At 41.1% G+C, this 25,914-nt stretch overlaps 2 protein-coding genes and 5 non-coding genes across 7 annotated transcripts; 4 read left to right on the forward strand and 3 right to left on the reverse strand.

Moving 5' to 3' along the window:
* The first annotated feature begins 7,507 nt into the window (after positions 1-7,507).
* Positions 7,508-8,433, forward strand: LOC130163781 (N-lysine methyltransferase KMT5A-like). Its single transcript, XM_056368156.1, has 2 exons — positions 7,508-7,722; positions 7,842-8,433. The coding sequence occupies exons 1-2, from the start codon at positions 7,554-7,556 to the stop codon at positions 8,414-8,416; spliced, it is 744 nt and encodes a 247-aa protein (XP_056224131.1). The 5' UTR covers positions 7,508-7,553; the 3' UTR covers positions 8,417-8,433.
* A 7,892-nt stretch (positions 8,434-16,325) lies between these two features.
* trnal-cag (transfer RNA leucine (anticodon CAG)) lies at positions 16,326-16,408 on the reverse strand. The gene has a single exon. It is a non-coding gene; the product is annotated as a tRNA-Leu (tRNA).
* A 1,314-nt stretch (positions 16,409-17,722) lies between these two features.
* Positions 17,723-17,805, reverse strand: trnal-cag (transfer RNA leucine (anticodon CAG)). Its single transcript has one exon. It is a non-coding gene; the product is annotated as a tRNA-Leu (tRNA).
* A 759-nt stretch (positions 17,806-18,564) lies between these two features.
* On the forward strand, positions 18,565-18,636 carry trnaq-cug (transfer RNA glutamine (anticodon CUG)). Its single transcript has one exon. It is a non-coding gene; the product is annotated as a tRNA-Gln (tRNA).
* A 542-nt stretch (positions 18,637-19,178) lies between these two features.
* On the reverse strand, positions 19,179-19,261 carry trnal-cag (transfer RNA leucine (anticodon CAG)). Its single transcript has one exon. It is a non-coding gene; the product is annotated as a tRNA-Leu (tRNA).
* A 308-nt stretch (positions 19,262-19,569) lies between these two features.
* trnaq-cug (transfer RNA glutamine (anticodon CUG)) lies at positions 19,570-19,641 on the forward strand. The gene has a single exon. It is a non-coding gene; the product is annotated as a tRNA-Gln (tRNA).
* A 734-nt stretch (positions 19,642-20,375) lies between these two features.
* LOC130163830 (uncharacterized) lies at positions 20,376-25,906 on the forward strand. The gene is made up of 13 exons (XM_056368252.1): positions 20,376-21,399; positions 21,617-21,703; positions 21,798-21,896; positions 22,004-22,150; positions 22,265-22,342; positions 22,416-22,475; positions 22,691-22,762; positions 22,881-23,365; positions 23,451-23,778; positions 23,890-24,691; positions 24,781-24,990; positions 25,092-25,555; positions 25,730-25,906. The coding sequence occupies exons 1-13, from the start codon at positions 21,184-21,186 to the stop codon at positions 25,904-25,906; spliced, it is 3,225 nt and encodes a 1,074-aa protein (XP_056224227.1). The 5' UTR covers positions 20,376-21,183.
* Positions 25,907-25,914: the final 8 nt, after the last annotated feature.

Below are 25,914 nucleotides of genomic sequence, written 5' to 3' on the forward strand. Positions count from 1 at the left end.
TCATATTCAGAGCAATACAAAGAGATCAACACTCGTAATGTTAAACCCTCTGGTGACTAGAAGCACGTTGTTGAATTCTGGTTACATTCAGCTGTCTTGGAAAGGCCAGCAGGAAACCTGTATTTATGTTTTTACATATCCTCCTGTATTTCTACTGAACCTGCTTCCAATGAAGCATGCTGTTCACTAGTTTAAAGTTTACATTCTGTTCTTTCCAACAAGTGTTGGCTTTCCATCCTATCACACACCTCCTGTTATTAACCAGACATTTAATGTTGTCAATTTTAGGCAGCTTTCAGTGATGGATCAGAGGTCAAATCTAGTCTTTATATTTAAGCTATTCCATGATAGCATTATCTGATTTACTGGAGTAATACCTCATTGTAAAGCTTAGATTCTATTCTTTCCAACAAGTGTTGGCTTTCATCCTAACACAAACCTCCTGTTATTAACCAGACATTTAATGTGGTCAAATTTAGGCAGCTTTCAGAGCTGGGTCAGAGGTCAAATCTGGTCTCTATATTTAAGCTATTTCATGATAGCATTATCTGATTTACTGGAGTAATACCTCATTGTAAAGCTTAAATTCTCCTCTTTCCAACAAGTGTTGGCTTTCCATCCTATCACACACCTCCTGTTATTAACCAGACATTTAATGTGGTCAATTTTAGGCAGCTTTCAGAGCTGGGTCAGAGGTCAAATCTGGTCTCTATATTTAAGCTGGTATTTCTAGCTAGCATTATCTGATTTACTGGAGTAATACCTCATTGTAAAGTTCATATTCAGAGCAATACAAAGAGATCAACACTCGTAATGTTAAACCCTCTGGTGACTAGCAGCACATTGTTGAATTCTGGTTACATTCAGCTGTCTTGAAAAGGCCAGCAGGAAAACTGTATTTATGTTTTTACATATCCTCCTGTATTTCTACTGAACCTGCTTCAAATGAAACATGTTGTTCACTAGTTTAAAGTTTACATTCTCTTCTTTCCAACAAGTGTTGGCTTTCCATCCTGTTTCACACCTCCTGTTATTAACCAGACATTTAATGTGGTCAATTTTAGGCAGCTTTCAGAGCTGGGTCAGAGGTCAAATCTTCATTCATGAAGAATATGATGGATATTCAAAAGCGCTGTTTAACGTTTCCAGCGCCTAAATCGGCTCTTTTCCTCGTTAAAGCTGTCTGTGTGTCTCCAAAATCTCAGCATTCACATTTGTTGGGATTTCTACACAGAACACTTCAGGATAAGTTTTCCTGTCTATTTGAGTAGCATTCATGAAGAATATGATGGATTTCATGTTTACATGTCATAAAGTTATCAGTTACACCTGAGAATGCAATACTGTTCAAGAGCGCTGTTAAGCGTCAGGATCGGCTCTAATTCCTCGTTAGAAGCTTTCTCTGTGTCTGAGAACTGAGTTTTTCTCACTGGTTGTCCTGTCTATACAGAACACTTCAGGATAAGTTTTCCTGTCTATTTGAGTAGCATTCATGAAGAATATGATGGATTTCATGTTTACATGTCATAAAGTTATCAGTTACACCTGAGAATGCAATACTGTTCAATACCGCTGTTTAAATGTCAGGATCGGCTCTTTTCCTCCTTAGAAGCTTTCTCTGTGTCTGAGAACTGAGTTTTTCTCAATCGTTGTACTGTCTGTACACAACACTTCAGTATAAGTTTTCCTGTCTATTTGAGGAGCATTCATGAAGAATATGATGGATTTCATGTTTACATGTCATAAGGTTATCAGTTACACCTGAGAATGCAATACTGTTCAATAGCGCTGTTTAACGTTTCCAGCGCCTGGATCAGTTCTTTTCCTCCTTAGAAGCTGTCTCTGTGTCTGAGAACTGAGTTTTTTCACTCGTTGTCCTGCCTGTACAGAACACTTCAGGATAAGTCGTCCTATTTGACATAGGTGTGATCTTTAGGATAGCAGATAATGGTTTGACTCAGGCAACAATAAAAAAAATCACAGGGCATCTTGCAGAGTTCAAAGATGCAGCTGCAGGGTAAACAAAAAGCAACTCTGGCATTGTTTGTAAATCTGTCCTGGAGTTTATGCAGGTGCAATTAATACTAAGGCTGTAAGTAAGCCTAACAGCTTCCAGATCATTTTTTCTCTGGCAAGGTGGCAAGAAGGTCATATTCACTGCTTCAAGCACTCGACTATGTGATGCGTTCAAAGATCGAAGATAGGGAGAAATCCCCTGCATTTGAAGAAGAGACATCTTCTAATCAAGATGAGGACACATCCTCTCCTGAAGATGATGGGACACCCTCCTCAGAGGATGAAAACATCACCACTAATGATGAGGAGTACCAGCCAGTGCCTGATTCTTCTTCCTCAAGGGGTGAGTACGCTGGACAAGTTTTCCTGTCTATTTGAGTACCATTCATGAAGAATATGATGGATTTCATGTTTACATGTCATAAAGTTATCAGTTACACCTGAGAATGCAATACTGTTCAAGTTAGAAGCTTTCTCTGTCTCTGAGAACTGAGTTTTTCTCACTCGTTGTCCTGTCTGTACAGAACACTTCAGGATAGGTTTTTCTGTCTATTTGAGTAGCATTCATGAAGAATATGATGGATTTCATGTTTGACACATGAATATGAATTATTTAAAAAGCCTTGTGAGGAACAACAACATTTAGGACACAAGGGTGGGTTAGGGTCTGGGGGGGGGGTCTGGGTAACCCACCCATCTCAGGGTGGGTAAGGGGGGGTTAACCCTAACCCAACCATAAAGGCACATACAAAGAACATTGAGGAGTCTCAATATAATATATAATTACTATTATTAATGATATAAAACATAATTACTATGTATAATATGTATATATAATGAGGACCCTGCCAGAAGCCAGAAGCTCATGGACTTCCTTCTTTTGACTCCCCCTTGATATATATGGCAGAGAAAGGACAGGTACTGATGTATTTTGGAGATCATTTTCCCCATCTTGTTTTGCAGAGCCTGTTGTCATCCTCTTTATTCTGTCCTCAGCTAACGTTCCAGTATCAGACTAGACAGATAGATAACAGAGTCCAATGAAGACCAAGGGATGCGATGGATTTGTGTACTTTACTGAAAGTCCTTTAGTCTCATAGAACAAACTGTAAAACTGAAACAGAACACAAAGCAGAAATATTACATTTAAAACATTGAATGTAGCCTTGTGTACAATTATTCTATACAATATTCCAAGTAAATCTAATTAAACGAAGCAAATACACACAATAGCCTAAAACACTGTAGCCTAGCTTATGTGGTGTTAGCCATTTAGCCATTTAGCCAAATAAGTCTTTACTAGCTTAATTAAACCATCCAACATTTCTCCATAAAACAACCAAAAACAGCATGAATTTGACTTTAAACAATTCAACACTTATAACACAACAAATACTGCAACACTCACAGACATATGTGATCCATATCCACCAAGGACAGAGAAGTGATGAACTGCATGCTTGATCCACTATTCAACTAACATATCTGCTATTTCAGCATGTCCACCAGAGGGCACCAAATCACCCTACATGAGACCAGCACACTCTTAATGCGGGATGCAATGAACGCTCAAGGCAGTTCTACTGGGAAAGGATTCCAGGCAAGCATTGCATTTGAATGACCGGGTGTTATTTTCAGCTGGCACACTGTTTTTAGCAACTGACTTTTCACTGGCGTTTGGGATTTCTGTACCATTCAGACATATACAAAGAACATTGAGGAGTCTCAATATAATATATTATTACTATTATTAATAATATCAAATATAATTACTATATGTATAAAATGTTACAAATCAAGTGGCTGAACACCCTGCCGGATGCCAGAAACTCATGGACTTCCCTCTTTTGACTCCCTTATTTGGAGAGAGTCAACATTTATGCTGACAAATCTCAGCTTAAGTGAATCACCTGTGAATTCTACCTTTGACAAATGAAGTTTTTATTTTCAAACTATAAGAGTAATCAAAATAAAAAGGAAACAGTTTAACTTACTTCTTCTTCTTACTCTTTTTCACTCTGACTGAAACATAAAAACAGATATTCAAGAATGACTTTTAAAAACTCAATGTCCTTTTAATGATTTTAAAGCAAATCATTATTTTATGCTGCAATCTTATATTTAATGCTGTATTCCAGCATTTTGTTTCTTACTTTCTATTTTTCTATAATTTGTTTTCATTATTAATGTGGGGTGTGGGGGGTTAATTGTATTTTTTAATGTTTCTCAAATTACATGTTTTATGTAAAGCACATTGAGTTGCCATTGTGTATGAAATCCATCCATTTTCTTCCGCTTATCCTCTAGTAGGGTCGCATGGGGGCTGGAGCCTATCCCAGCATCTTTTCGGGAAAGAGGCGCGGTACACCCTGGACAGTTCGCCAGTCCATCGCAGGGCAAACACATAGAGACAGACAACCATTCACACTCACAGCCACACCTATGGTCAATGTAGAGTATCCAATTAGCCTAGTCCCCATTTGCATGTCTTTGGACTGTGGGAGGAAGCCGGAGTACCCGGAGAGAACCCACACTGGCACGGGGAAAACATGCAAACTCCACACATAAAGATCCCACGGCCGAGCCGGGACTCGAAACCAGAACCTTCTTGCTGTGAGGCTGTGTATGAAATGCGCTAAATAAATAAAATGCTATATAAATAAAATGCTATATAAATAAAACTGCCTTGCCTTGCCCTCTTCTGGTTTTAAACTTTCAGAGTCAAGCATCCCCCATTCTCAGGTGGGCATGTATGTAAATGCTTATGCAGGAATGTGGTTAGAGTGTAAATGACCTGTTTTAACCCTGAGTTCACAGCCTCCCTTATTTGGAGAGCGTCAACACCTATGCTGTAAATTCTCAACTAAAATAAAAAGGAAAAGTTTAACTCACTTCTTCTTCTTACTCTTTAAATAAAATGCTATATAAATAAAACTGCCTTGCTTTCTTCTGGTTTTAAACTTTCAGAGTCAAGCATCCCCCATTTTCAGGTGGACATGTATGTAAATGCTAATGCAGGGATGTGGATAGAGTGTAAATGACCTGTTTCAACCCTGATTTCACAGCCTCCCTTATTTGGGGAGTGGCAACACCTATGCTGTAAATTCTTAGTTTAAGTGAATCACCTCTGAATTCTATAGAGTGTAAATGACCTGTTTCAACCCTGAGTTCACAGCCTCCCTTATCTGGGGAGTGTCAACACCTATGCTGTAAATTCTCAGCTTAAGTGAATCACCTCTGAATTCTACCTTTGACAAATGAAGTTTTTATTTTCAAACTATAAGTGTAATCAAAACATCCTTCCATCTAAGTTCTCAGCTTAAGTGAATCACCATTGAATTCTACCTTTGACAAATGAAGTTTTTATTTTCAAACTACAAGTGTAAGCAAAATAAAAAGGAAACTTTCTCTAATGAAACATTGTGTACTGAACAATCTGTATTACTAACACTGAAAAAGATACTGTGGAGAATAAAACATGCAAAGATCCTTTCCCAAAGTTAATTTAGTCCACCAGAAGAAATAACCTGTTTTAGATTGAATTGACAGCCTCCCTTATCTGGGGAGAATCAACATGTTTGCTGTAGGTTCTCAGCTTAAGTGAATCACCTCTGAATTCTACCTTTGACAAATGAAGTTTTTATTTTCAAACTATAAGTATAATCAAAATATCCTTCCATCTAAGTTCTCAGTTTAAGTGAATCACCTTTGAATTCTAACTTTGAGAAAAGAGTAATCACAAGAAGCATGTATGTAAATGCTAATGCGGGGATGTGGGCGGGACTTTCAGATGGACATATAATGTGGGGCGACCAGATGCCCAGTTACTGTCTTCTGAGACTGGTCAACAAGAGTGTCACGTCTTCACTGAGGATTTCTCCTGTTTTTTCCTGTTCTACTCGACAGTTTTCTTTTCGTTCCTGAAAATGGCTGCCCAGCGGTAAGTCAAGATCAATTTCATAGTTCACAATGTAGTTGCTAAATGTAGTAAAAGTCATGTATTACATTATACAAGTTTTAACATTCAAAGGTATGTAAGTATATTTGCTGATGGTTCCCAGACTTAGGGACCAAATCAAGAGGTTAGTTTGTATGTACAGTCAAGCTCATACAGTCCTTTTCTAACAGAATGTAGTAAAACATCCTTTTATAATCAAGTTAAAATAGACATATGTGTTTCATAGTAGTAAACAAGACAGAGAATAACAGTGGGTGTAGTTTATCGCACATTGGAAACATGGCTGATCACATCTTTTGTTTTGCTTAATGACTTGTTAACAACCCTATTCGAGTGATAATGAAATCATTAGGCCACTAACCCAAGCTGAGATTTTAAGCATATTTTCTGATGGCTGACCAAACTTCTCCCTGAGTAAAGCTTTAAATTAAGTGAAGAATGTCTTTTTCTATTTCCAGTAAAGCCAACAGGCACTTCCTGTTGTGCCCTGTGTGCGTGAAACCCCAGGAATGCCTTCCTGTGCATCTGCGCAGGGTCTGCATGAAGACCGCCACACCAGAAGCCATGGAAGCAGAGGTGTTGAAGGCAAAGAGGGATGTCCATGAGCTTCTGGCCTCTGGCAGGGTCTTCAGCTACGTCCTGCTTCGGCAGATTATGGATGACGCTGATCCACTCAGCAGGTTGGTGGAAGAGCTTTTCAGTCTTTTTTCAAACATCACTTCTTGTTTACTCTCTGAAATGTATTACATTTTTTAAATTGTATTGAATAAGATTGTCTAAATTCTGTTTTTTTATTTCTTTAATTGAAAGGCTGATTGAGGAGCTGCAGCGTCGGCACATGACGGTGGTTGGTGTCCCTCCACCACTGCCCAATGCCAACGTTGCGGCAGCGGTCGCACAGCCACCCGAGAGTGCGGCCACTGAGACTCGTGAGAGCGAGTCTGACATTGCCTCTGTCAGCAGTGGCGAGATCTTTCAATGGTGAGAATCTCAGTTTCACAACTTCACTGACGTTGTTTGTTTTTGATTTGTGAGTCACATGAATCACAAATATTCAGTATGTAACAACAATTCACTACTATAACAATTATAACACTTTTCCCACATTGCAGTAACCCAGATGTGCAGTGGAAGAAGGCGGCCAGGAAGCTGATGGCAGAGAAGGGCCTCTATGGGAAGCACTCCCTGGACTTCTTCGAGACGGCCACCAGGACGATGACTGACACAGAGAAGTCTCTGGTGGCCGACTACCTCACTCATTCCACTGCGACGGCGGAAAAACATTACCGCATGAAGCAGCCCGAGACCATTGTGAGGGCCAGTCAGCTGCTGGCTAAGCTCGCTGGTGACTCAAGGTAAAGATCTCTTATATTTGTCAACAATTAATACAATCAACAATTTGTAAACATAATCAAACCCACCATCATTTATATGTAGGCACACTGAACACTTATCTAATACTTTTCTTCTCCTTCTTCTCTTATGTAGTGTTGAGTCTGTGGATGAGGGTCCCAGTCATGGTACCCGTGACGCTGCTCGCAATGCTGCCGACAAGCCTGCCTGTACTACAAATGTGCAGATGGATGTCCAAGCAGCATTTGACAAACTGCTGGAAACGCACCCGGTGACACTGGACGGGGACGTGCCAGACAAGACTGAGCGCAGAAAGGTGTCACCCGACTGTCAGCGGCAGTTGTACGAGCGTTGGCTGAAGGCACAGATGAAACTGCGCGTGCAGCATGTTCTCTGTAAGTATTTTCTCAATGTTTAATAAAAAATTTTTCAAGTATCAATGCTATGTACATGATTCAAAGTTGTCAACTATATTTTTCTTAACTAACAAAACCTTTTAATTTTTTCTCGACAGCATACTTCTGCCGACGTCTCCCAACAGAAAACCGGGTCAGCACCTGGATTGCTAAGCGGGGATGGAAGAAAAACCTCCCCATCTCTGCCAATATCATAAAGGAGTGGAAGCCCTCAGGATCTGTGGACATGGTCATGGATTCTAGACACATCCAGAAAATGACCATCTCTCAGAGGTGGAGACGACTACTGGTCACCGATGTCAAAGGGAAAGGCAAGGGTGTCGTTGCCACCCGCAGATTTCAGACTGGTGAGGTGGTCTGTGATTACCATGGGAGGGTGATCACAGCCAAAGAGGGCCATCACATACACAAGAACACCAGTGAGGAGGAGACTGGACATATGTTCTTTTATACAAATCAAAAAGGGCAGCCCATGTGCATTGATGCACATTCATCTTTTTGTGAGTGCCACCCCGAAAAGCAGACTGTTGGCAGGTTTATCAACCACGCAAAGGCAGAAGCCAACCTAAGGCCCAGGTTCTATGCTGTGGACACAGATGGGGAGGAAAAAGAAGTTATTCTTTTCCTCGCAACCAGGAACATTGAGGTCAATGAGGAACTCCTGTTTAATTAAGGTGCGGGCAAAAAGTCTTTTCGGGGAGAGGGCTTGGGCCTCGCTTGGCTCTCTTAGACTTTATGCAGCCATCCACCTGGCCTGCATTTTCAAGGCCTGTATTCAAGTCTACAAGGACATTGTTAGACTTTGCTCTTTTTATTTGTACAGTATTGGTACACTTTGTAAATGTAAGAAATCTCTGTACAGAAAACAATGAAGTGGAAGTGCTTAAACTTTATCTGTCTCATACCTCATTGTAAAACTTAGATTCTCCTCTTTCCAACAATCGTCGGCTTTCCATCCTATCACAAACCTCTTGTTATTAACCAGAAATTTAATGTGGTAAATTTTAGGCAGCTTTCAGTGCTGGGTCAGAGGTCAAATCTGGTCTCTATACTTAAGCTGCTATTTCAGGATAGTATTATCTGATATAGTCAAGTAATACCTCATTGTAAAGTTTAGATTCTATTCTTTCCAACATGTGTTGGCTTTCCATCCTATAACAAACCTCTTATGATTAACCAGACATGTAATGTGGTCAATTTTAGGCAGTTTTCAGAGCTGGGTCAGAGGTCAAATCTGGTGCCTATATTTAAGATGCTATTTCAGGATAGCATTATCTGATTTACTGGAGTAATACCTCATTGTAAAGCTTAGATTCTCCTCTTTCCAATACGTGTTGGCTTTCCATCTTATCACAAATCTCCTGTTATTAACCACACATTTAATTTGGTCAATTTTAGGCAGCTTTCAGAGCTGGGTCAGAGGTCAAATCTGGTCTCTAAAGCTGCTATTTCATGATAGCATTATCTAATTTACTGGATTAATACCTCAATGTAAAGCTTATATTCTTTTCTTTTAAACAAGTGTTTGCTTTCCATCTTATCACTAACCTCTTATTATAAACAAGAAATTTAATGTGGTCAATTTTAGGCAGCTTTCAGAGCTGGGTCAGAGGTCAAATCTGGTCTCTAAAGCTGCTATTTCATGATAGCATTATCTAATTTACTGGAGTAATACCTCAATGTAAAGCTTATATTCTTTTCTTTTAAACAAGTGTTTGCTTTCCATCTTATCACTAACCTCTTGTTATTAACCAGACATTTAATGTGGTCAATTTTATGCAGCTTTCAGTGCTGGGTCAGAGGTCAAATCTGGTCTCTATATTTAAGATGCTATTTCAGGATAGAATTATCTGATTTACTGAAGTAATACCTCATTGTAAAGCTTAGATTCTATTCTTTCCAACATGTGTTGGCTTTCCATCCTATCACAAACCTCTTGTTATTAACCAGACATGTAATGTATTTCAGCATAGTATTATCTGATTTACTGGAGTAATACCTCATTGGTATAAACCAGAAATTTAATGTGGTCAATTTTAGGCAGCTTTCAGTGCTGGGTCAGAGGTCAAATCTGGTGTCTATATTTAAGCTGCTATTTCAGGATAGCATTATCTGATTTACTGGAGCAATACCTCATTGTAAAGCGTAGATTCTATTCTTTCCAACATGTGTTGGCTTTCCATCTTATCACAAACCTCTTCTTATTAACCAGACATTTAATGTGGTCAATTTTAGGCAGCTTTCAGTGCTGGGTCAGAGGTCAAATCTGGTCTCTTAAACTGCTATTTCAGGATTGCATTATCTGATTTACTGAAGTAATACCTCATTGTAAAGCTTAGATTCTCTTCTTTCCCACAAGTGTTGGCTTTCCATCCTATCACAAAGCTCCTGTTATTAACCAGACATTTAATGTGGTCAATTTTAGGCAGCTTTCAGTGCTCGGTCAGAGGTCAAATCTGGTCTCTATATTTAAGATGCTATTTCAGGATAGCATTATCTGATTTACTGGAGTAATACCTCATTGTAAAGCTTAGATTCTATTCTTTCCAACATGTGTTGGCTTTCCATCCTATCACAAAGCTCCTGTTATTAACCAGACATTTAATGTGGTCAATTTTAGGCAGCTTTCAGTGCTGGGTCAGAGGTCAAATCTGGTGCCTATATTTAAGATGCTATTTCATGATAGCATTATCTGATTTACTGGAGTAATACCTCATTGTAAAGCTTAGATTCTATTCTTTCCAATACGTGTTGGCTTTCCATCTTATCACAAACCTCCTGTTATTAACCACACATTTAATTTGGTCAATTTTAGGCAGCTTTCAGAGCTGGGTCAGAGGTCAAATCTGGTCTCTAAAGCTGCTATTTCATGATCGCATTATCTAATTTACTGGATTAATACCTCAATGTTAAGCTTATATTCTTTTCTTTTAAACAAGTGTTTGCTTTCCATCTTATCACTAACCTCTTGTTATTAACCAGACATTTAATGTGGTCAATTTTATGCAGCTTTCAGTGCTGGGTCAGAGGTCAAATCTGGTCTCTATATTTAAGATGCTATTTCAGGATAGAATTATCTGATTTACTGAAGTAATACCTCATTGTAAAGCTTAGATTCTGTTCTTTCCAACAAGTGTTGGCTTTCCATCCTAACACAAACCTCTTGTTATTAACCAGACATGTAATGTATTTCAGGATAGCATTATCTGATTTACTGGAGTAATACCTCATTGTTATAAACCAGAAATTTAATGTGGTCAATTTTAGGCAGCTTTCAGTGCTGGGTCAGAGGTCAAATCTGGTGTCTATATTTAAGCTGCTATTTCAGGATAGCATTATCTGATTTACTGGAGTAATACCTCATTGTAAAGCTTAGATTCTATTCTTTCCAACATGTGTTGGCTTTCCATCCTAACACAAACCTCTTGTTATTAACCAGACATTTAATGTGGTCAATTTTAGGCAGCTTTCAGTGCTGGGTCAGAGGTCAAATCTGGTCTCTTAAACTGCTATTTCAGGATTGCATTATCTGATTTACTGAAGTAATACCTCATTGTAAAGCTTAGATTCTCTTCTTTCCCACAAGTGTTGGCTTTCCATCCTATCACAAAGCTCCTGTTATTAACCAGACATTTAATGTGGTCAATTTTAGGCAGCTTTCAGTGCTCGGTCAGAGGTCAAATCTGGTCTCTATATTTAAGATGCTATTTCAGGATAGCATTATCTGATTTACTGGAGTAATACCTCATTGTAAAGCTTAGATTCTATTCTTTCCAATACGTGTTGGCTTTCCATCTTATCACAAACCTCCTGTTATTAATCACACATTTAATTTGGTCAATTTTAGGCAGCTTTCAGAGTTGGATCAGAGGTCAAATCTGGTCTCTTTAGCTGCTATTTCATGATAGCTTTATCTAATTTACTGGAGTAACACCTCATTGTAAAGCTTATATTCTGTGTTCTTTCCAAAAAGTGTTTGCTTTCCATCTTATCACAAACTTCATGTTATTAACCAGACATTTAATGTGGTCAATTTTAGGCAGCTTTCAGTGCTGGGTCAGGGGTCAAATCTGGTGTCTATATTTAAGCTGCTATTTCAGGATAGAATTATCTGATTTACTGGAGTAATACCTCATTGTAAAGCTTAGATACTGTTCTTTCCAACAATTTTCGGCTTTCCATCCTAACACAAACCTCTTGTTATTAACCAGACATGTAATGTATTTCAGGATAGCATTATCTGATTTACTGGAGTAATACCTCATTGTTATAAACCAGAAATTTAATGTGGTCAATTTTAGGCAGCTTTCAGTGCTGGGTCAGAGGTGAAATCTGGTGTCTACATTTAAGCTGCTATTTGAGGATAGCATTATCTGATTTACTGGAGTAATACCTCATTGTAAAGCCTAGATTCTATTCTTTCCAACATGTGTTGGCTTTCCATCCTATCACACACCTCCTGTTAAAGTATATTTTTTTGGGCTTTTTATGCCTTTATTGGACAGGATAGTAGAGAGACAGGAAATGGGGAGGCAGAGAGGGGGAATGACATGCAGTAAAGGCCGTCCGATGCGGGACTCGAACCGGGGCCAGCTGCAGCGAGGACTGTAGCCTCTACACATGGAGCGCCTGCTTAGACCACTACGCCACACGACGCCCCACACACCTCCTGTTATTAACCAGATATTTAATGTGTTCAATTTTAGGCAGCTTTCAGTGCTGGGTCAGAGATCAAATCTTCATTCATGAAGAATATGATGGATATTCAAAAGCGCTGTTTTAACGTTTCCAGCGCCTAAATCGGTTCTTTTCCTCGTTAAAGCTGTCTGTGTGTCTCCAAAATCTCAGCATTCACATTTGTTGGGATTTCTACACAGAACACTTCAGGATAAGTTTTCCTGTCTATTTGAGTAGCATTCATGAAGAATATGATGGATTTCATTTTTACATGTCATAAAGTTATCAGTTACACCTGAGAATGCAATACTGTTCAATAGCGCTGTTAGGCGTCAGGATCGGCTCTAATTCCTCCTTAGAAGCTGTCTCTGTGTCTGAGAACTGAGTTTTTCTCACTCGTCCTGTCTGTACAGTATACTTCAGGATAAGTTTTCCTGTTTATTTGAGGAGCATTCATGAAGAATAAGATGTATTTCAAGTTTACATGTCATAAAGTTATCAGTTACACCTGAGAATGCAATACTGTTCAACAGAATGCAATACAACTTGTCTTCATCATGGCCACTTCTGGTCAATTGAAACCCATGAAAACTACCTTTTTTAATTCCTTGTTATTTACAGTATTAAATCATACAATTTAGTTAAAATTGCTTTCATTCTAAACTCAACACTTAAAAATTGTAGTTTTTAATGTTTTCTGCCAGATTCAGTCATTTCTCCATTTTTTGCCAAGGGAGAAATTTCATCTAATATTCTAAGTTTCCAATATGGGTCTATGATGGCATACTGCTCTACAATGGAGCGAATGAATGACACAATTTTGACATAGGTGTGATCTTTAGGATAGCAGATAATGGTTTGACTCAGGCAGCAATAAAAAAAAATCACAGGGCATCTTGCAGAGTTCAAAGATGCAGCTGCAGGGTAAACAAAAAGCAACTCTGGCATTGTTTGTAAATCTGTCCTGGAGTTTATGCAGGTGCAGTTAATACTAAGGCTGTAAGTAAGCCTATCAGCTTCCAGATCATTTTTTCTCTGGCAAGGTGGCAAGAAGGTCATATTCACTGCTTCAAGCACTTGACAATGTGATGCGTTCAAAGATCGAAGATAGGGAGAAATCCCCTGCATTTGAAAAAGAGACATCTTCTAATCAAGATGAGGACACATCCTCTCCTGAAGATGATGGGACACCCTCCTCAGAGGATGAAAACATCACCACTAATGATGAGGAGTACCAGCCAGTGCCTGATTCTTCTTTCTCAAGGGGTGAGTACGCTGGACAAGTTTTCCTGTCTATTTGAGTAGCATTCATGAAGGATATGATGGATTTCATGTTTACATGTCATAAAGTTATCAGTTACACCTGAGAATGCAATACTGTTCAATAGCGCTGTTAAGCGTCAGGATCGGCTCTAATTCCTCGTTACAAGCTTTTCAAGAAACCTCTTGTTATTAACCAGACATTTAATGTGGTCAATTTTAGTCAGTTTTCAGAGTTGGATCAGAGGTTCAGAAGTTAGAATTCAAAGGTGATTCACTTAAACTGAGAATTTAGATGGAAGGATATTTTGATTACACTTATAGTTTGAAAATAAAAACTTCATTTGTCAGAGTTAGAATTCAAAGGTGATTCACTTAAGCTGAGAACTTACAGCACACATGTTGATTCTTCCCAGATAATGGAGGCTGTCAATTCAATTTAAAACAGGTTATTTCTTCTGGTGGACTAAATTAACTTTGGGAGAGGATCTTTGCATGTTTTATTTTCCACAGTATCTTTTTCAGTTTAAGTAATACAGATTGTTCAGTACACAATGTTTCATTAGAGAAAGTCCATGAAATACGGTTTTAAAAGTCATTCTAGAATATCTGTTTTTATGTTTCAGTCAGAGTGAAGAAGAGTAAGAAGAAGAAGTAAGTTAAACTGTTTCCTTTTTTATTTTGATTACACTTATAGTTTGAGGCGAGCCCCGAGTTTGAAAATAAAAACTTAATTTATCAAAGGTCAAATTCGTGGGAGATTCACTTAAGCTGAGATTTTTCAGCATATATGTTGATTCTCTCCAAATAAGGGAGTCAAAAGAGGGAAGTTCATGAGTACATCAAATGTCTGGTTAATAACAGGAGCTGTGTGAAAGGATGGAAAGGCAAACATTTTTGGAAAGAGGAGTATTAGAATCTAAGCTTTACAGTGAGGTATTACTCCAGTAAATCAGATAATGGTATCCTGTAAATATCAGCTTAAATATAGAGACCAGATTTGACCTCTGACCCAGCTCTGAATGCTGCCTAAAATTGACCACATTAAATGTCTGGTTAATAACAGGAGGTTTGTAATAGGATGGAAAGCCAACACTTGTTGGAAAGAGGAGAATATAAGCTTTACAGTGAGGTATTACTCCAGTAAATCAGATAATGCTATCATTAAATAGCTTAAATATAGAAACCAGATATGCCATCCTACCCAGCTCTGAATGCTGCCTAAAATTGACCACATTAAATGTCTGGTTAATAACAGGAGGTTTGTGATAGGATGGAAAGCCAACACTTGTTGGAAAGAGGAGAATCTAAGCTTTACAGTGATGTATTACTCCAGTAAATCAGATAATGCTATCCTGTAAATATCAGCTTAAATATAGAGACCAGATTTGACCTCTGACCCAGCTCTGAAAGCTGCCTAAAATGGACCTCATTAAATGTCTGTTTAATAACAGTAGGATTGTGATAGGATGGAAAGCCAACAATTGTTGGAAAGAGGAGAATTTAAGCTTTACAATGAGGTATTACTCCAGTAAATAACAGTTATTCTTCCTGCACTAAGTGTTGCAGGGAGTACCATGACCACGAAAAATTGAATGGGGCACCATGACCACGAAAAATAGAATGGGGTACCATGACCACGAGATACAAAACGGGGTACCATGACCATGAAATACAAAACGGGGTACCAGGGGCCAAATCCTCCAAGGGTTTTAGGGGGGACCCCCAGGCGGTGTCTAATGTGAATAACTCCACATTGCAGTGGTTTTTCAGCCTTCCATTCCTGGTTCAATTTTCAGCACGGGTGGTGTTCGCGAGCTCGCGACAATCCCAAAAATTGAAATAAATTCATAAAAATTCACAGGAGCGTCCGACAGTCTCCTTAGACTCGGGGCATCACACCGCACGCGTGGACGCCCATTTCATGTACGTGCGCTCGCCGCTTCATATGAATTATGAAGGTTCCCCAAGTGTGTCAGCTCCAGTTCGGACTGCCCAGAAATACGCTAAACCTATGTAAAATGGTCCGAGGGACTTGAAATTTGCTGTGTGTGCTACAAATGCCCAATGCCGACAGAACTCGAAATCATTTTTGAGTTCATAGCTCGATTCTGCGAGTTGTGGACACGCCGTATGCATAGACTGCATAATCCATAACGTTCCCCAACAAGTTTTTCCATACAAAATTTTTTATCCCATCAGAATCGCCTCGAAAAGTTATGAATTATGATATTAAAATCGCTTTTGGGAGACTTTATGGGGACAGGCTGTTGAGCCACCCCTTCTCACCCCTTCCTCGGTCGAAAAAAAGACAGCGCTTTAAAGAACCGGTATACACTGCCCAGCACCCAGAGAGGTACCCCTTCAGATTGTTATTTCAAAAATATTGGCTGTATGAAATAATAATTTAAGGTTTGATTGTGTTGTAAATTGTGATTTCATTTTAACAAATGTTATTCTCTTACAGGCTCCAGCCACTGAGACAGTTCAAGCTTGAGTCCCTGTCCAGAATCCCACTGCAGTGTGTGCCTCTGTGCCTGTAAGTAATATATCATTTCCCCAGCAAGGTTTTATTCCTGCCCCTGGGTCACTCTGAGGTATTCTGAATGAATGAAAGAAAGATGCTGCTCCAGTGAAAATGTTGATGTCAGAAGTGGGATTTGAACCCACACCTCCAGAGGAGACTGCGACCTGGACACAGCGCCTTAGACCACTCGGCCATCCTGACTATATGAGCTTTTGCTGACACTACTTTCCGACAACATGTCAGCCATGTTCACTTTGTTGCTGGTTGTCACTTGCAGAGCAAGTCTATAAGCATTTTATCCGTATTTACTGAACTGCCACAGGCTTTAATCCCAACACTCTGAATGCCTGTTAAATCTTTTATCTGTAACTCCTGGATTTTGGCGTTTCATTTGTTCCATAAACTTTCCCCGGCGAAGTTTTATTGCTGCCCCTGGGTCATATTGAGGTATTCTCAGTGGTCTCACAAGTGGTTCCATGGTGTAATGGTTTAAAGTTGCAATATAGATACACTCAAAAAGCATACAGACTTGTTGTTTAAGATATCCATGTGTCTCTGTTTCATCTGATCGAAAGTGGACAGCTACCAGTACAAGGGTAAACATACAAAACACATTGTGGATGTATTTAAGATATGAGATCAGACCGCATTTGAAGGTGTTCTCCACATCCCTTCAGCAGTATGAACACAAATGTTTCCTGCATTGCCTCATTAACTGATGTCCTCTACCACAGGCTTTAATCTCAACACTCTGAATGCCTGTTAAATCTTTTATCTGTAACTCCTGGATTTTTGCGTTTCATTTGTTCCATTACTTTCAGCAATAATGTCACAAACTTGTCACATGGTTGAAGTGCTGAAGTGTCCCGCTATACTCTGCTAAAGTAGTGGTTCCATGGTGTAATGGTTAGCACTCTGGACTCTGAATCGGGACCTGGTTTTGGGAAGTTTAACAGGCACTAAAGGGGCAGTTAACAGCAGATGTTTATGGATCAATGTGTGACCAACAAAGCAGGTCACTATTATACACAGAGAATATGAAAATCATAAGATCGTTGACATGTAAAAGGTCAGAGATGTCAAGATGTTTCCCCTGAAAAGATCTCTCCACAGGATTCCCAAACTGTCCATGCATAATGACGTGTAGAGTCCTTTGTTTGAAGGGGATGAATCTAGTGAATGTGATTGGCCATGATTATCACAAGCTGTAACATGCCCATCTGTAATGTAGGTTATGATAATGTTTTTTATATCTGATCCCAGCCAATTTGTTTGCCAGGTGCTGCTACACACTAAAGTGCTCATGGCACGTCCTTAGCGAACTGGGCAGGGAACACTTGATTTCACTCTGTATCAAGCTGGCGGATTGAGAAATGAAAGCCCTAAATACTATGTCTTGAAACGCCTAAACAGGTGATCCGTGTATGCGGAAAACAGGAACTCAAGAACTCAATTATTTTGGACAAATGCCTCTATAATGTTACAGTAAAGATGCTGCTCCAGTGAAAATGTTCATGTCAGAAGTGGGATGCAAACCCACGCCTCCAGAGGAGACTGCGACCTGAACGCAGCGCCTTAGACCGCTCGGCCATCCTGACTATATGAGCTCTTGCTGACACTACTTTCCGACAACATGTCAGCCATGTTCACTTTGTTGCTGGTTGTCACTTGCAGAGCAAGTCTATAAGCATTTTATCCGTATTTACTGAACTGCCACAGGCTTTAATCCCAACACTCTGAATGCCTGTTAAATCTTTTATCTGTAACTCCTGGATTTTTGCGTTTCATTTGTTCCATTACTTTCAGCAATAATGTCACAAACTGGCCACAAGATTGATACTAATTGCAATGCATAATCTTGGTGGTTCATGTGTCGAAGTCTCCCACTATAGTCTGATACAGTCGTGGTTCCATGGTGTAATGGTTTAAAGTTGCAATATAGATACACTCAAAAAGCATACAGACTTGTTGTTTAAGATATCCATGTGTCTCTGTTTCATCTGATCGAAAGTGGACAGCTACCAGTACAAGGGTAAACATACAAAACACATTGTGGATGTATTTAAGATATGAGATCAGACCGCATTTGAAGGTGTTCTCCACATCCCTTCAGCAGTATGAACACAAATGTTTCCTGCATTGCCTCATTAACTGATGTCCTCTACCACAGGCTTTAATCCCAACACTCTGAATGCCTGTTAAATCTTTTATCTGTAACTCCTGGATTTTTGCGTTTCATTTGTTCCATTACTTTCAGCAATAATGTCACAAACTGGCCACAAGATTGATACTAATTGCAATGCATAATCTTGGTGGTTCATGTGTCGAAGTCTCCCACTATAGTCTGATACAGTCGTGGTTCCATGGTGTAATGGTTAGCACTCTGGACTCTGAATCCAGCGATCCGAGTTCAAATCTCGGTGGGACCTGGTTTTGGGAAGTTTAACAGGCACTAAAGGGGCAGTTAACAGCAGATGGTAATGGATGAACATATGACCGATAAAGCAGGTAACTATTATACGTGGAGAATAATGCTATCATAAGATCGTTGACATGTAAAAGGTGAAAAGACCTCGAGATGTTTCCCCTGAAAAGATCTCTCCACAGGATTCCCAAACTGTCCATGTGTAATGACGTGAAGAGTCCTTTGTTTGAAGGGGATGAATCTAGTGAATGTGATTGAAATGTCTAAACAGCCGAACCGTGCACAATCCCACCCTATTTCCAAGTGCTCTACGCGCTGCTAGGCACAGACACCCCAAGTGCTCATGGTACATCCTTAGCGAACTGGGCAAGGAACACCTGTCTTCACTCTGTCGCACTGGCGGATTAGGAGATGAAATCCCTAAATACTACGTCTGGAAACGCGTAAGCTGGTGATCCGTGTATGAGGAAAACTCGGGAGCTCAACTGTTTTGGACATCATCTCTATAATGTTACAGTAAAGATGCTGCTCCAGTGAAAATGTTCATGTCAGAAGTGGGATGCAAACCCACGCCTCCAGAGGAGACTGCGACCTGAACGCAGCGCCTTAGACCGCTCGGCCATCCTGACTATATGAGCTCTTGCTGACACTACTTTCCGACAACATGTCAGCCATGTTCACTTTGTTGCTGGTTGTCACTTGCAGAGCAAGTCTATAAGCATTTTATCCGTATTTACTGAACTGCCACAGGCTTTAATCCCAACACTCTGAATGCCTGTTAAATCTTTTATCTGTAACTCCTGGATTTTTGCGTTTCATTTGTTCCATTACTTTCAGCAATAATGTCACAAACTCGCCACAAGATTGATACTAATTGCAATGCATAATCTTGGTTGTTCATGTGTCGAAGTCTCCCACTATAGTCTGATACAGTCGTGGTTCCATGGTGTAATGGTTAGCACTCTGGACTCTGAATCCAGCGATCCGAGTTCAAATCTCGGTGGGACCTGGTTTTGGGAAGTTTAACAGGCACTAAAGGGGCAGTTAACAGCAGATGGTAATGGATGAACATATGACCGATAAAGCAGGTAACTATTATACGTGGAGAATAATGCTATCATAAGATCGTTGACATGTAAAAGGTGAAAAGACCTCGAGATGTTTCCCCTGAAAAGATCTCTCCACAGGATTCCCAAACTGTCCATGTGTAATGACGTGAAGAGTCCTTTGTTTGAAGGGGATGAATCTAGTGAATGTGATTGGCCATGATTATCACAAGCTGTAACATGCCCATGTGGAATGTGGGTTATGAAAAAGTTTTCTATCTGATCCCAGCCCATTTCCAGGTGTGCCAGGTGCTGCTACGCACAAAAGTGCTCATTGCACATCTTCAGCAAACTGGACAGGGTTCACTTGACTTCGCTGCCAGATTAAGAAATGAAAGCCCTAAATGACTACATCTTGAAATGTCTAAACAGCCGAACCGTGCACAATCCCACCCTATTTCCAAGTGCTCTACGCGCTGCTAGGCACAGACACCCCAAGTGCTCATGGCACATCCTTAGCGAACTGGGCAAGGAACACCTGTCTTCACTCTGTCGCACTGGCGGATTAGGAGATGAAATCCCTAAATACTACGTCTGGAAACGCGTAAGCTGGTGATCCGTGTATGAGGAAAACTCGGGAGCTCAACTGTTTTGGACATCATCTCTACAATGTTACAGTTCAGATGCTGCTCCTGTTAAAATGTTCATGTCAGAAGTGGGATTCGAACCCACGCCTCCAGAGGAGACTGCGACCTGAACGCCAGCTGCCGAAGGATCGGCCGGGGAAATGTTGGAAATGTTGGAGAAATGTTGGACGCGAGAGCCAATCACGTTGACGGGCTCCAACATTCGTCAGCCAATCGGCGTCGCGAATTCTTCCCGCAGCTCCAACATTTCCAACATTTGACCAATCACGGCACAGAAATGTTGGAGCAGAAAGGTACGTTTTTTCTAAGGGGGGCGTTCACGAAAGTAGCTAGCCGGCAAAGTTCTTCGGAAAGTCATTCATACGTTAGGAACACTTTGCACTGATTTATCGACATGGTGAGTATATTTACACATTTATTACAGTGCCATATGATAAAAATCTAAGTGTCAAAATAATTTACTGTTGTGTCATGTTGTCATGTTTATTTATTAGGCTATTTACGTTACAAACGCGCTCCGTTATATGGTTTGAATTTCGTACGTACTGTACTTGTCAGCCGACGAATGCTAATATTATCTATTAAGTCATGTCAAAGTTTTATTAAAACGTAACAGAGTTATCTTAAGTGGGTTTTTGGCGGGTTATCTGTGAAAACAGTGAATGGTGAGTATTTACACGTTTACAGTATTTACAGTGCTGTTTGACGTAACATGCAAGTGAAGTGAATGTCGTTGTGTCATGCAGCCATTTTGATTCACTTTGGAATCTACAATGACAAAATTTTCAGTTTTCACCTGCAAAGTACTTTCATGCCACCACTGGGATTTTATAGGGTTATTACAATATTAAAAGGCCAATGAACCTGCCCTCATTGTCATGCACTCATGTTGTTTTCATGCATTTTAAAAATGTTCATGCTTTTATGTCACCAAAGGCAAAATCCCACAAAGTGATGACAGATTCAGAGTGGATGTCACGCCTGAGGAAGTTTGCCAGCACTGGGGCCTGGCCTGCCAGCCAGGGAAACAGGCCAGCTCCCAGGCAGAAGAAGTGGCATGACCTGTATCAAAAGGTGTATATACTATATATACTCTCACAATAACTTTACAATAACATTATGACTTCTATTAAATACAGTAAAAGACAGGGTTCCTATGAATTAATAAACCTGTTATGTGCATCAATATTTACATCTGAGAATCATTTACATCTCAACTCTAAATACACGAATGAAAAGCAATGATTTAAGCTGTCTGAAATTCAATCAAATGTATAACTGTTATTTTTAGATTGAGAAGTGTCCAAGGATGTCACATGGACAGAGATCTTTGTTCGGTGGTGTGAGGACATGCACGTGTGGATTCCACACTCAGAAGGTAACACTGGCCAATTTACAACTCAATTAGCGTGTGCACACACATATGTTCACAAACTAACTAGTGGCATGTCTACTCTGTCATAAAACAACAGCCAGCTGCAGCAAATGTTGCACAGGGATCGGCAGGGCAACAGACGGCGGGTCCAGTTCTCCATGGTGCCGTGGAGCAACAAAGTTCAGCAGGCGGCGAGGTTCATAAGAAGCAACCAACACGGAATTTGTCAATGGTATTACATATCAGTGTATATTTATAAAAGGTTCACAAACTAATTAGTGATGTTTCTACTCTATCTTACAGCAACAGCCAGCTGCAGCGAATGTTGCCCAGGGATCCACGGGGCAACAGACAGCAACAGCGAGTCCTGTTCTCCATGGCGCCATGGAGCAACAAGGTTCAGCAGCCGGTGTGGTTCATAGGAAGCGACCAACACTGAATTTGGCAATGGTAATTAGAAAATTATTCACACTCACAAATTGACTATAAATATTTTGTTCACTGAATGATAGTTTGACAATATAGCCCTCTCATGACATGGCCCTTTGCTTTGTTGCCTTTCAGTTTAACAAGCCAAGATTTGGTGGTGTGCATGTCGCGGCAGCGAAGCCAAACCTCGGTGCTGCCAGAAAAGTAACAAAGGTAAGTAGAGATCACATAGCAACTGTTTAATTTGAGTTTTTAATACAAGTTACTTAGACTGAATGTTTTACAGACCCAAGTCACCGATCCCACCGAGCCAACCACCAGTTCTCCAGCCAGCATTGTTGTCCCAGTAAGTAATGATACAACCCACTTTTCAAATACAGTTTAAGTATTTGTATTTCGACCCATTATTTTTTTCTGCAAGGGTATGAACGGTATCAAAAGCTATTCATATCAGAAATGACACATGAAACCTAAAAAATATTGGCTATATGAAATAATAATTTAAGGTTTGATTGTGTTGTAAATTGTGATTTCATTTTAACAAATCTTATTCTCTTATAGGCTCCAGTCCCTGAGACAGTTCGAGCTTCAGTGTCTGTCCAGAATCCCACTGCAGTGTGTGCCTCTGTGCCTGTAAGTAATATATCATTTAATTTAATTTTCGTGTAGATCATTAGCAGTGTCTTGTTTCTTACCAGTATAAAATATACTTATGTTTTGTTGTTTATGTTATGTTTTGTCTATTTCAAAGACTGCTGACTCCAGCACGGAAGCACTTTCAACACCTCAGCTGCCCCGTTTGTGGTCAGAAGGCTTGCCACCTGAAGACCACAAATGGATTCTGAAGATGCTCTTCAAGATGGGGCCCAGGGGAAAACTGGAGCTTCAAGACCACCTGAAGCTCTGGTACTTCCCACCTCAGCCAAGCGGTGTCTACAACCAGGCTCCTGCTCCAGACCGCTTTTTTGCCCACCCACTTCTTGTGTGGATGCCATACAAGTTGTGGAAGGTGAAGGTGGTCTGTCCGAACTCTGACTGTGGGCAGCACCAGCTCACAGGAGCTGGGCTGCACAAGAGGGCACGGCGGGTCCTGGATGTAGACAGGATCTACAATGTGGTGACAGAGACTCTGACCTGCACCAAATGTAGATCCTCCCACGTGTCCTGGAGTCAGACTGTGCTCACCCAGCTGGACTTGGCACACAGGTCGGAGTTTCGGGTCATCCTCACTCAAAAGTGAGTAATGTATATGTTTTATGTGTTCCCTTGTTAAATCGAAATATGTAAAACATTCTTACTGATATATCTGTCTATGTCCAAGGTTCGCGTGTGACATCCGGGTGATCCGGCTTCTGCGAGAGAGGGGCCTGGGTAACAGCCCAACACGGGTTTTGAAGCAGCTGAGGGAGAACCACACAGAAGAGTGGCTGCATCGCGTGGCAAGATACACCACTGAGTGTTTGGACTTCCTCCAGCGCCCCGGACTGCTGCCCATGGTCTTCCCTGAACCTCCAGAGCCTGCTGTGGTGCCGAGCTGTAAGTGGCTCCTCTCAGTCTACAGCCAGGACATCCTGACGAGGCTGGAGGAAATCAAGGCCCGCATCACCTCCACCTATGGGACCATTTTAAAAATGGACTCCACCAAAAAGGTTGAAGAAACTTTTTTCTCTAAAATAACTGCTTATATCATTGACTAGTGCCTTTACTTTAGGATTTCTGAATCATGTTCACCAAGGTCTTATACATTTTGTGTGCTTCAGATCACCAAGAAGCTTGCCGGGACTGCCAAGGGGACAGCACTCTGGCTCACCTCGGTTGGCAATGAGTATGGCCAGATACTCATGAGTGTGCTGACCGCTCAGGAGGGAGCTGGCCTGGACATGATGGCAGCAGACCTTGTGAAAAGGTACCAGCGGGCTGGTGTGGATCCCCCTGTTGCCCTGTATGTAGACTGTGGCTGCTGTGCTGAGACAGGAAAGACCAAGCTGAGTGCCAGATTCAGCGGGTGGCCAGACCTTACAATAAGGCTGGATATCTGGCATTTTATGCGGCGAATCGCCCTGGGATGCACAACTGATGCTCATCAGTTGTATCCCATCTTTATGTCGCGCCTATCGGCTTGCATATTTGAGTGGGATGCAGCTGATTTAGCTCTGTTGTGCGAGGCTAAAAAACAACAGCTTCAGTCCCAGGGCTTGTCTCTCCCTGCTGATGGCGACATCCGCAAATACCTTTCGAGGGAGGAGCTGGCTCTCCACTGCCGGAGGAGGACCCGTGGCGAGGAGACCACTGTTCAGCTGCTGGAGGAGCTGCTCCGGCTGTTCATGGGAAGCAGTGGCAACGACTCCCTTGGAGTTCCCCTGTTCGACAGTGAGAGGATGGAGCACATCTGGAGGGTCCAGAACAAGCATGTTAAGTGCATCCAGGACCTTCCAGGTGTTGCCCTCTACACCAAGACAGGGGAGCTCACAAAGGGAGGAGTGCACCTTCCCATCTACAGATGTGCCAGAGGCTCGACATCATTGGAGTCTTTTCACCTCCACTTAAACCGCTTCATACCAGGTTTGTGTCTGTTAGACATCTTCGTTCATGTTTTGTGTTGTGTAATCTAAGAATATTTCATGATTACATTTTTAATAATATATTTCTAGGGACCAGTGCCAACAGTGTGAACTTCCAGATTTACCTGTTGGAAGGACTGCACAGGTGGAACCAGGACCGTGGTGCTGCAGCCCTATCCTCTGGACCATCTCCCCTACGCAGCTATTCTGGTGACCTGCTTCACTGCGTGAACAAAAATTACCAGAAGCTGTTTGGCAGGAAGGTGGCACCACAGTTCTGCCCACCCTCCCGTTACACTGGTAAGCACTTGCCAACTCATTGGTAATGTAACTCAGTTTTAAAATCCTTTATTCATTTTATAAACATTTGTAAATGATTCACTTTATGCATATTGTTTCAGGAGAGCTCATCGGGGTGCAGTATCTGTTCCGGCAGACTGGTCAGGCCCTGCAGGATATGCACCCTGATTCAGAGGAGACAGCTCAGCTCATCGAGCAGCATGATGTGGAGGACCAAATAGAAGAAGATGAGGGATTCTCTGATGTCTCAGAGGATCCCACTGTGCTGGAGGTTTCTCATGCTCAAGCCTCTCCAACTCAAGGTCCCTCCACTGTCCCATCTGGTTTGGCCTCCAGCGTCTCCTCCACAGCTCCCGGTCCATCCACCCTGGCTCCCGGTCCATCCACCCTGGCTCCCGGTCCTTCATCCACCCTGGCTCCCGGTCCTTCATCCACCCTGGCTCCCGGTCCTTCATCCACCCTGGCTCCGGGTCCATCCACCCTGGCTCACGGTCCATCCACCCTGGCTCCCTCTTCTTCATTTTCTGTAGCTGGAGTTGATATTCAAGCTGAAGATGAAGATATGGTAAGCATCATGTGTTAATTTGAGAATGTATGAATATGAACATGAGCATAATTCTTAATTATTTTTGAGTACATATTTTTACATATTTCTTAAATCCACAACACAAGTATCATTCAAATTCAGTGTCAGTGAAGGTTTTACATTGCCATCTAAACTTCTTAATCATTTGCACAGGCTGTTGATGAACAGAATATCCCTGGCTACCAGCACGTGGACAGCCTTGCAGAGTACTTGGTGGAGCTTCGGCATATGACCTCCCTGTGTCTCAGCATTCAGCGGGTGGCCAGACCTTACAATAAGGCTGGATATCTGGCATTTTATGCGGCGAATCGCCCTGGGATGCACAACTGATGCTCATC

The sequence above is a fragment of the Seriola aureovittata genome, chromosome 22, assembly GCF_021018895.1.
Source record: "Seriola aureovittata isolate HTS-2021-v1 ecotype China chromosome 22, ASM2101889v1, whole genome shotgun sequence".
Classification (NCBI taxonomy): Eukaryota; Metazoa; Chordata; class Actinopteri; order Carangiformes; family Carangidae; genus Seriola; species Seriola aureovittata.

Excerpts from the sequence above, each read along its gene's own strand:
- LOC130163781 (XM_056368156.1), top strand. The coding sequence starts at position 7,554 with ATGGATGTCCAAGCAGCATTTGACAAACTGCTGGAAACGCACCCGGTG. Across the intron at positions 7,723-7,841 it reads GCGCGTGCAGCATGTTCTCT|CATACTTCTGCCGACGTCTC; the intron begins GTAAGTATTTTC and ends TTTTCTCGACAG.
- LOC130163830 (XM_056368252.1), top strand. The coding sequence starts at position 21,184 with ATGAACCTGCCCTCATTGTCATGCACTCATGTTGTTTTCATGCATTTT. Across the intron at positions 21,400-21,616 it reads GGCATGACCTGTATCAAAAG|ATTGAGAAGTGTCCAAGGAT; the intron begins GTGTATATACTA and ends TGTTATTTTTAG. Across the intron at positions 22,476-22,690 it reads CAGCCAGCATTGTTGTCCCA|GCTCCAGTCCCTGAGACAGT; the intron begins GTAAGTAATGAT and ends ATTCTCTTATAG.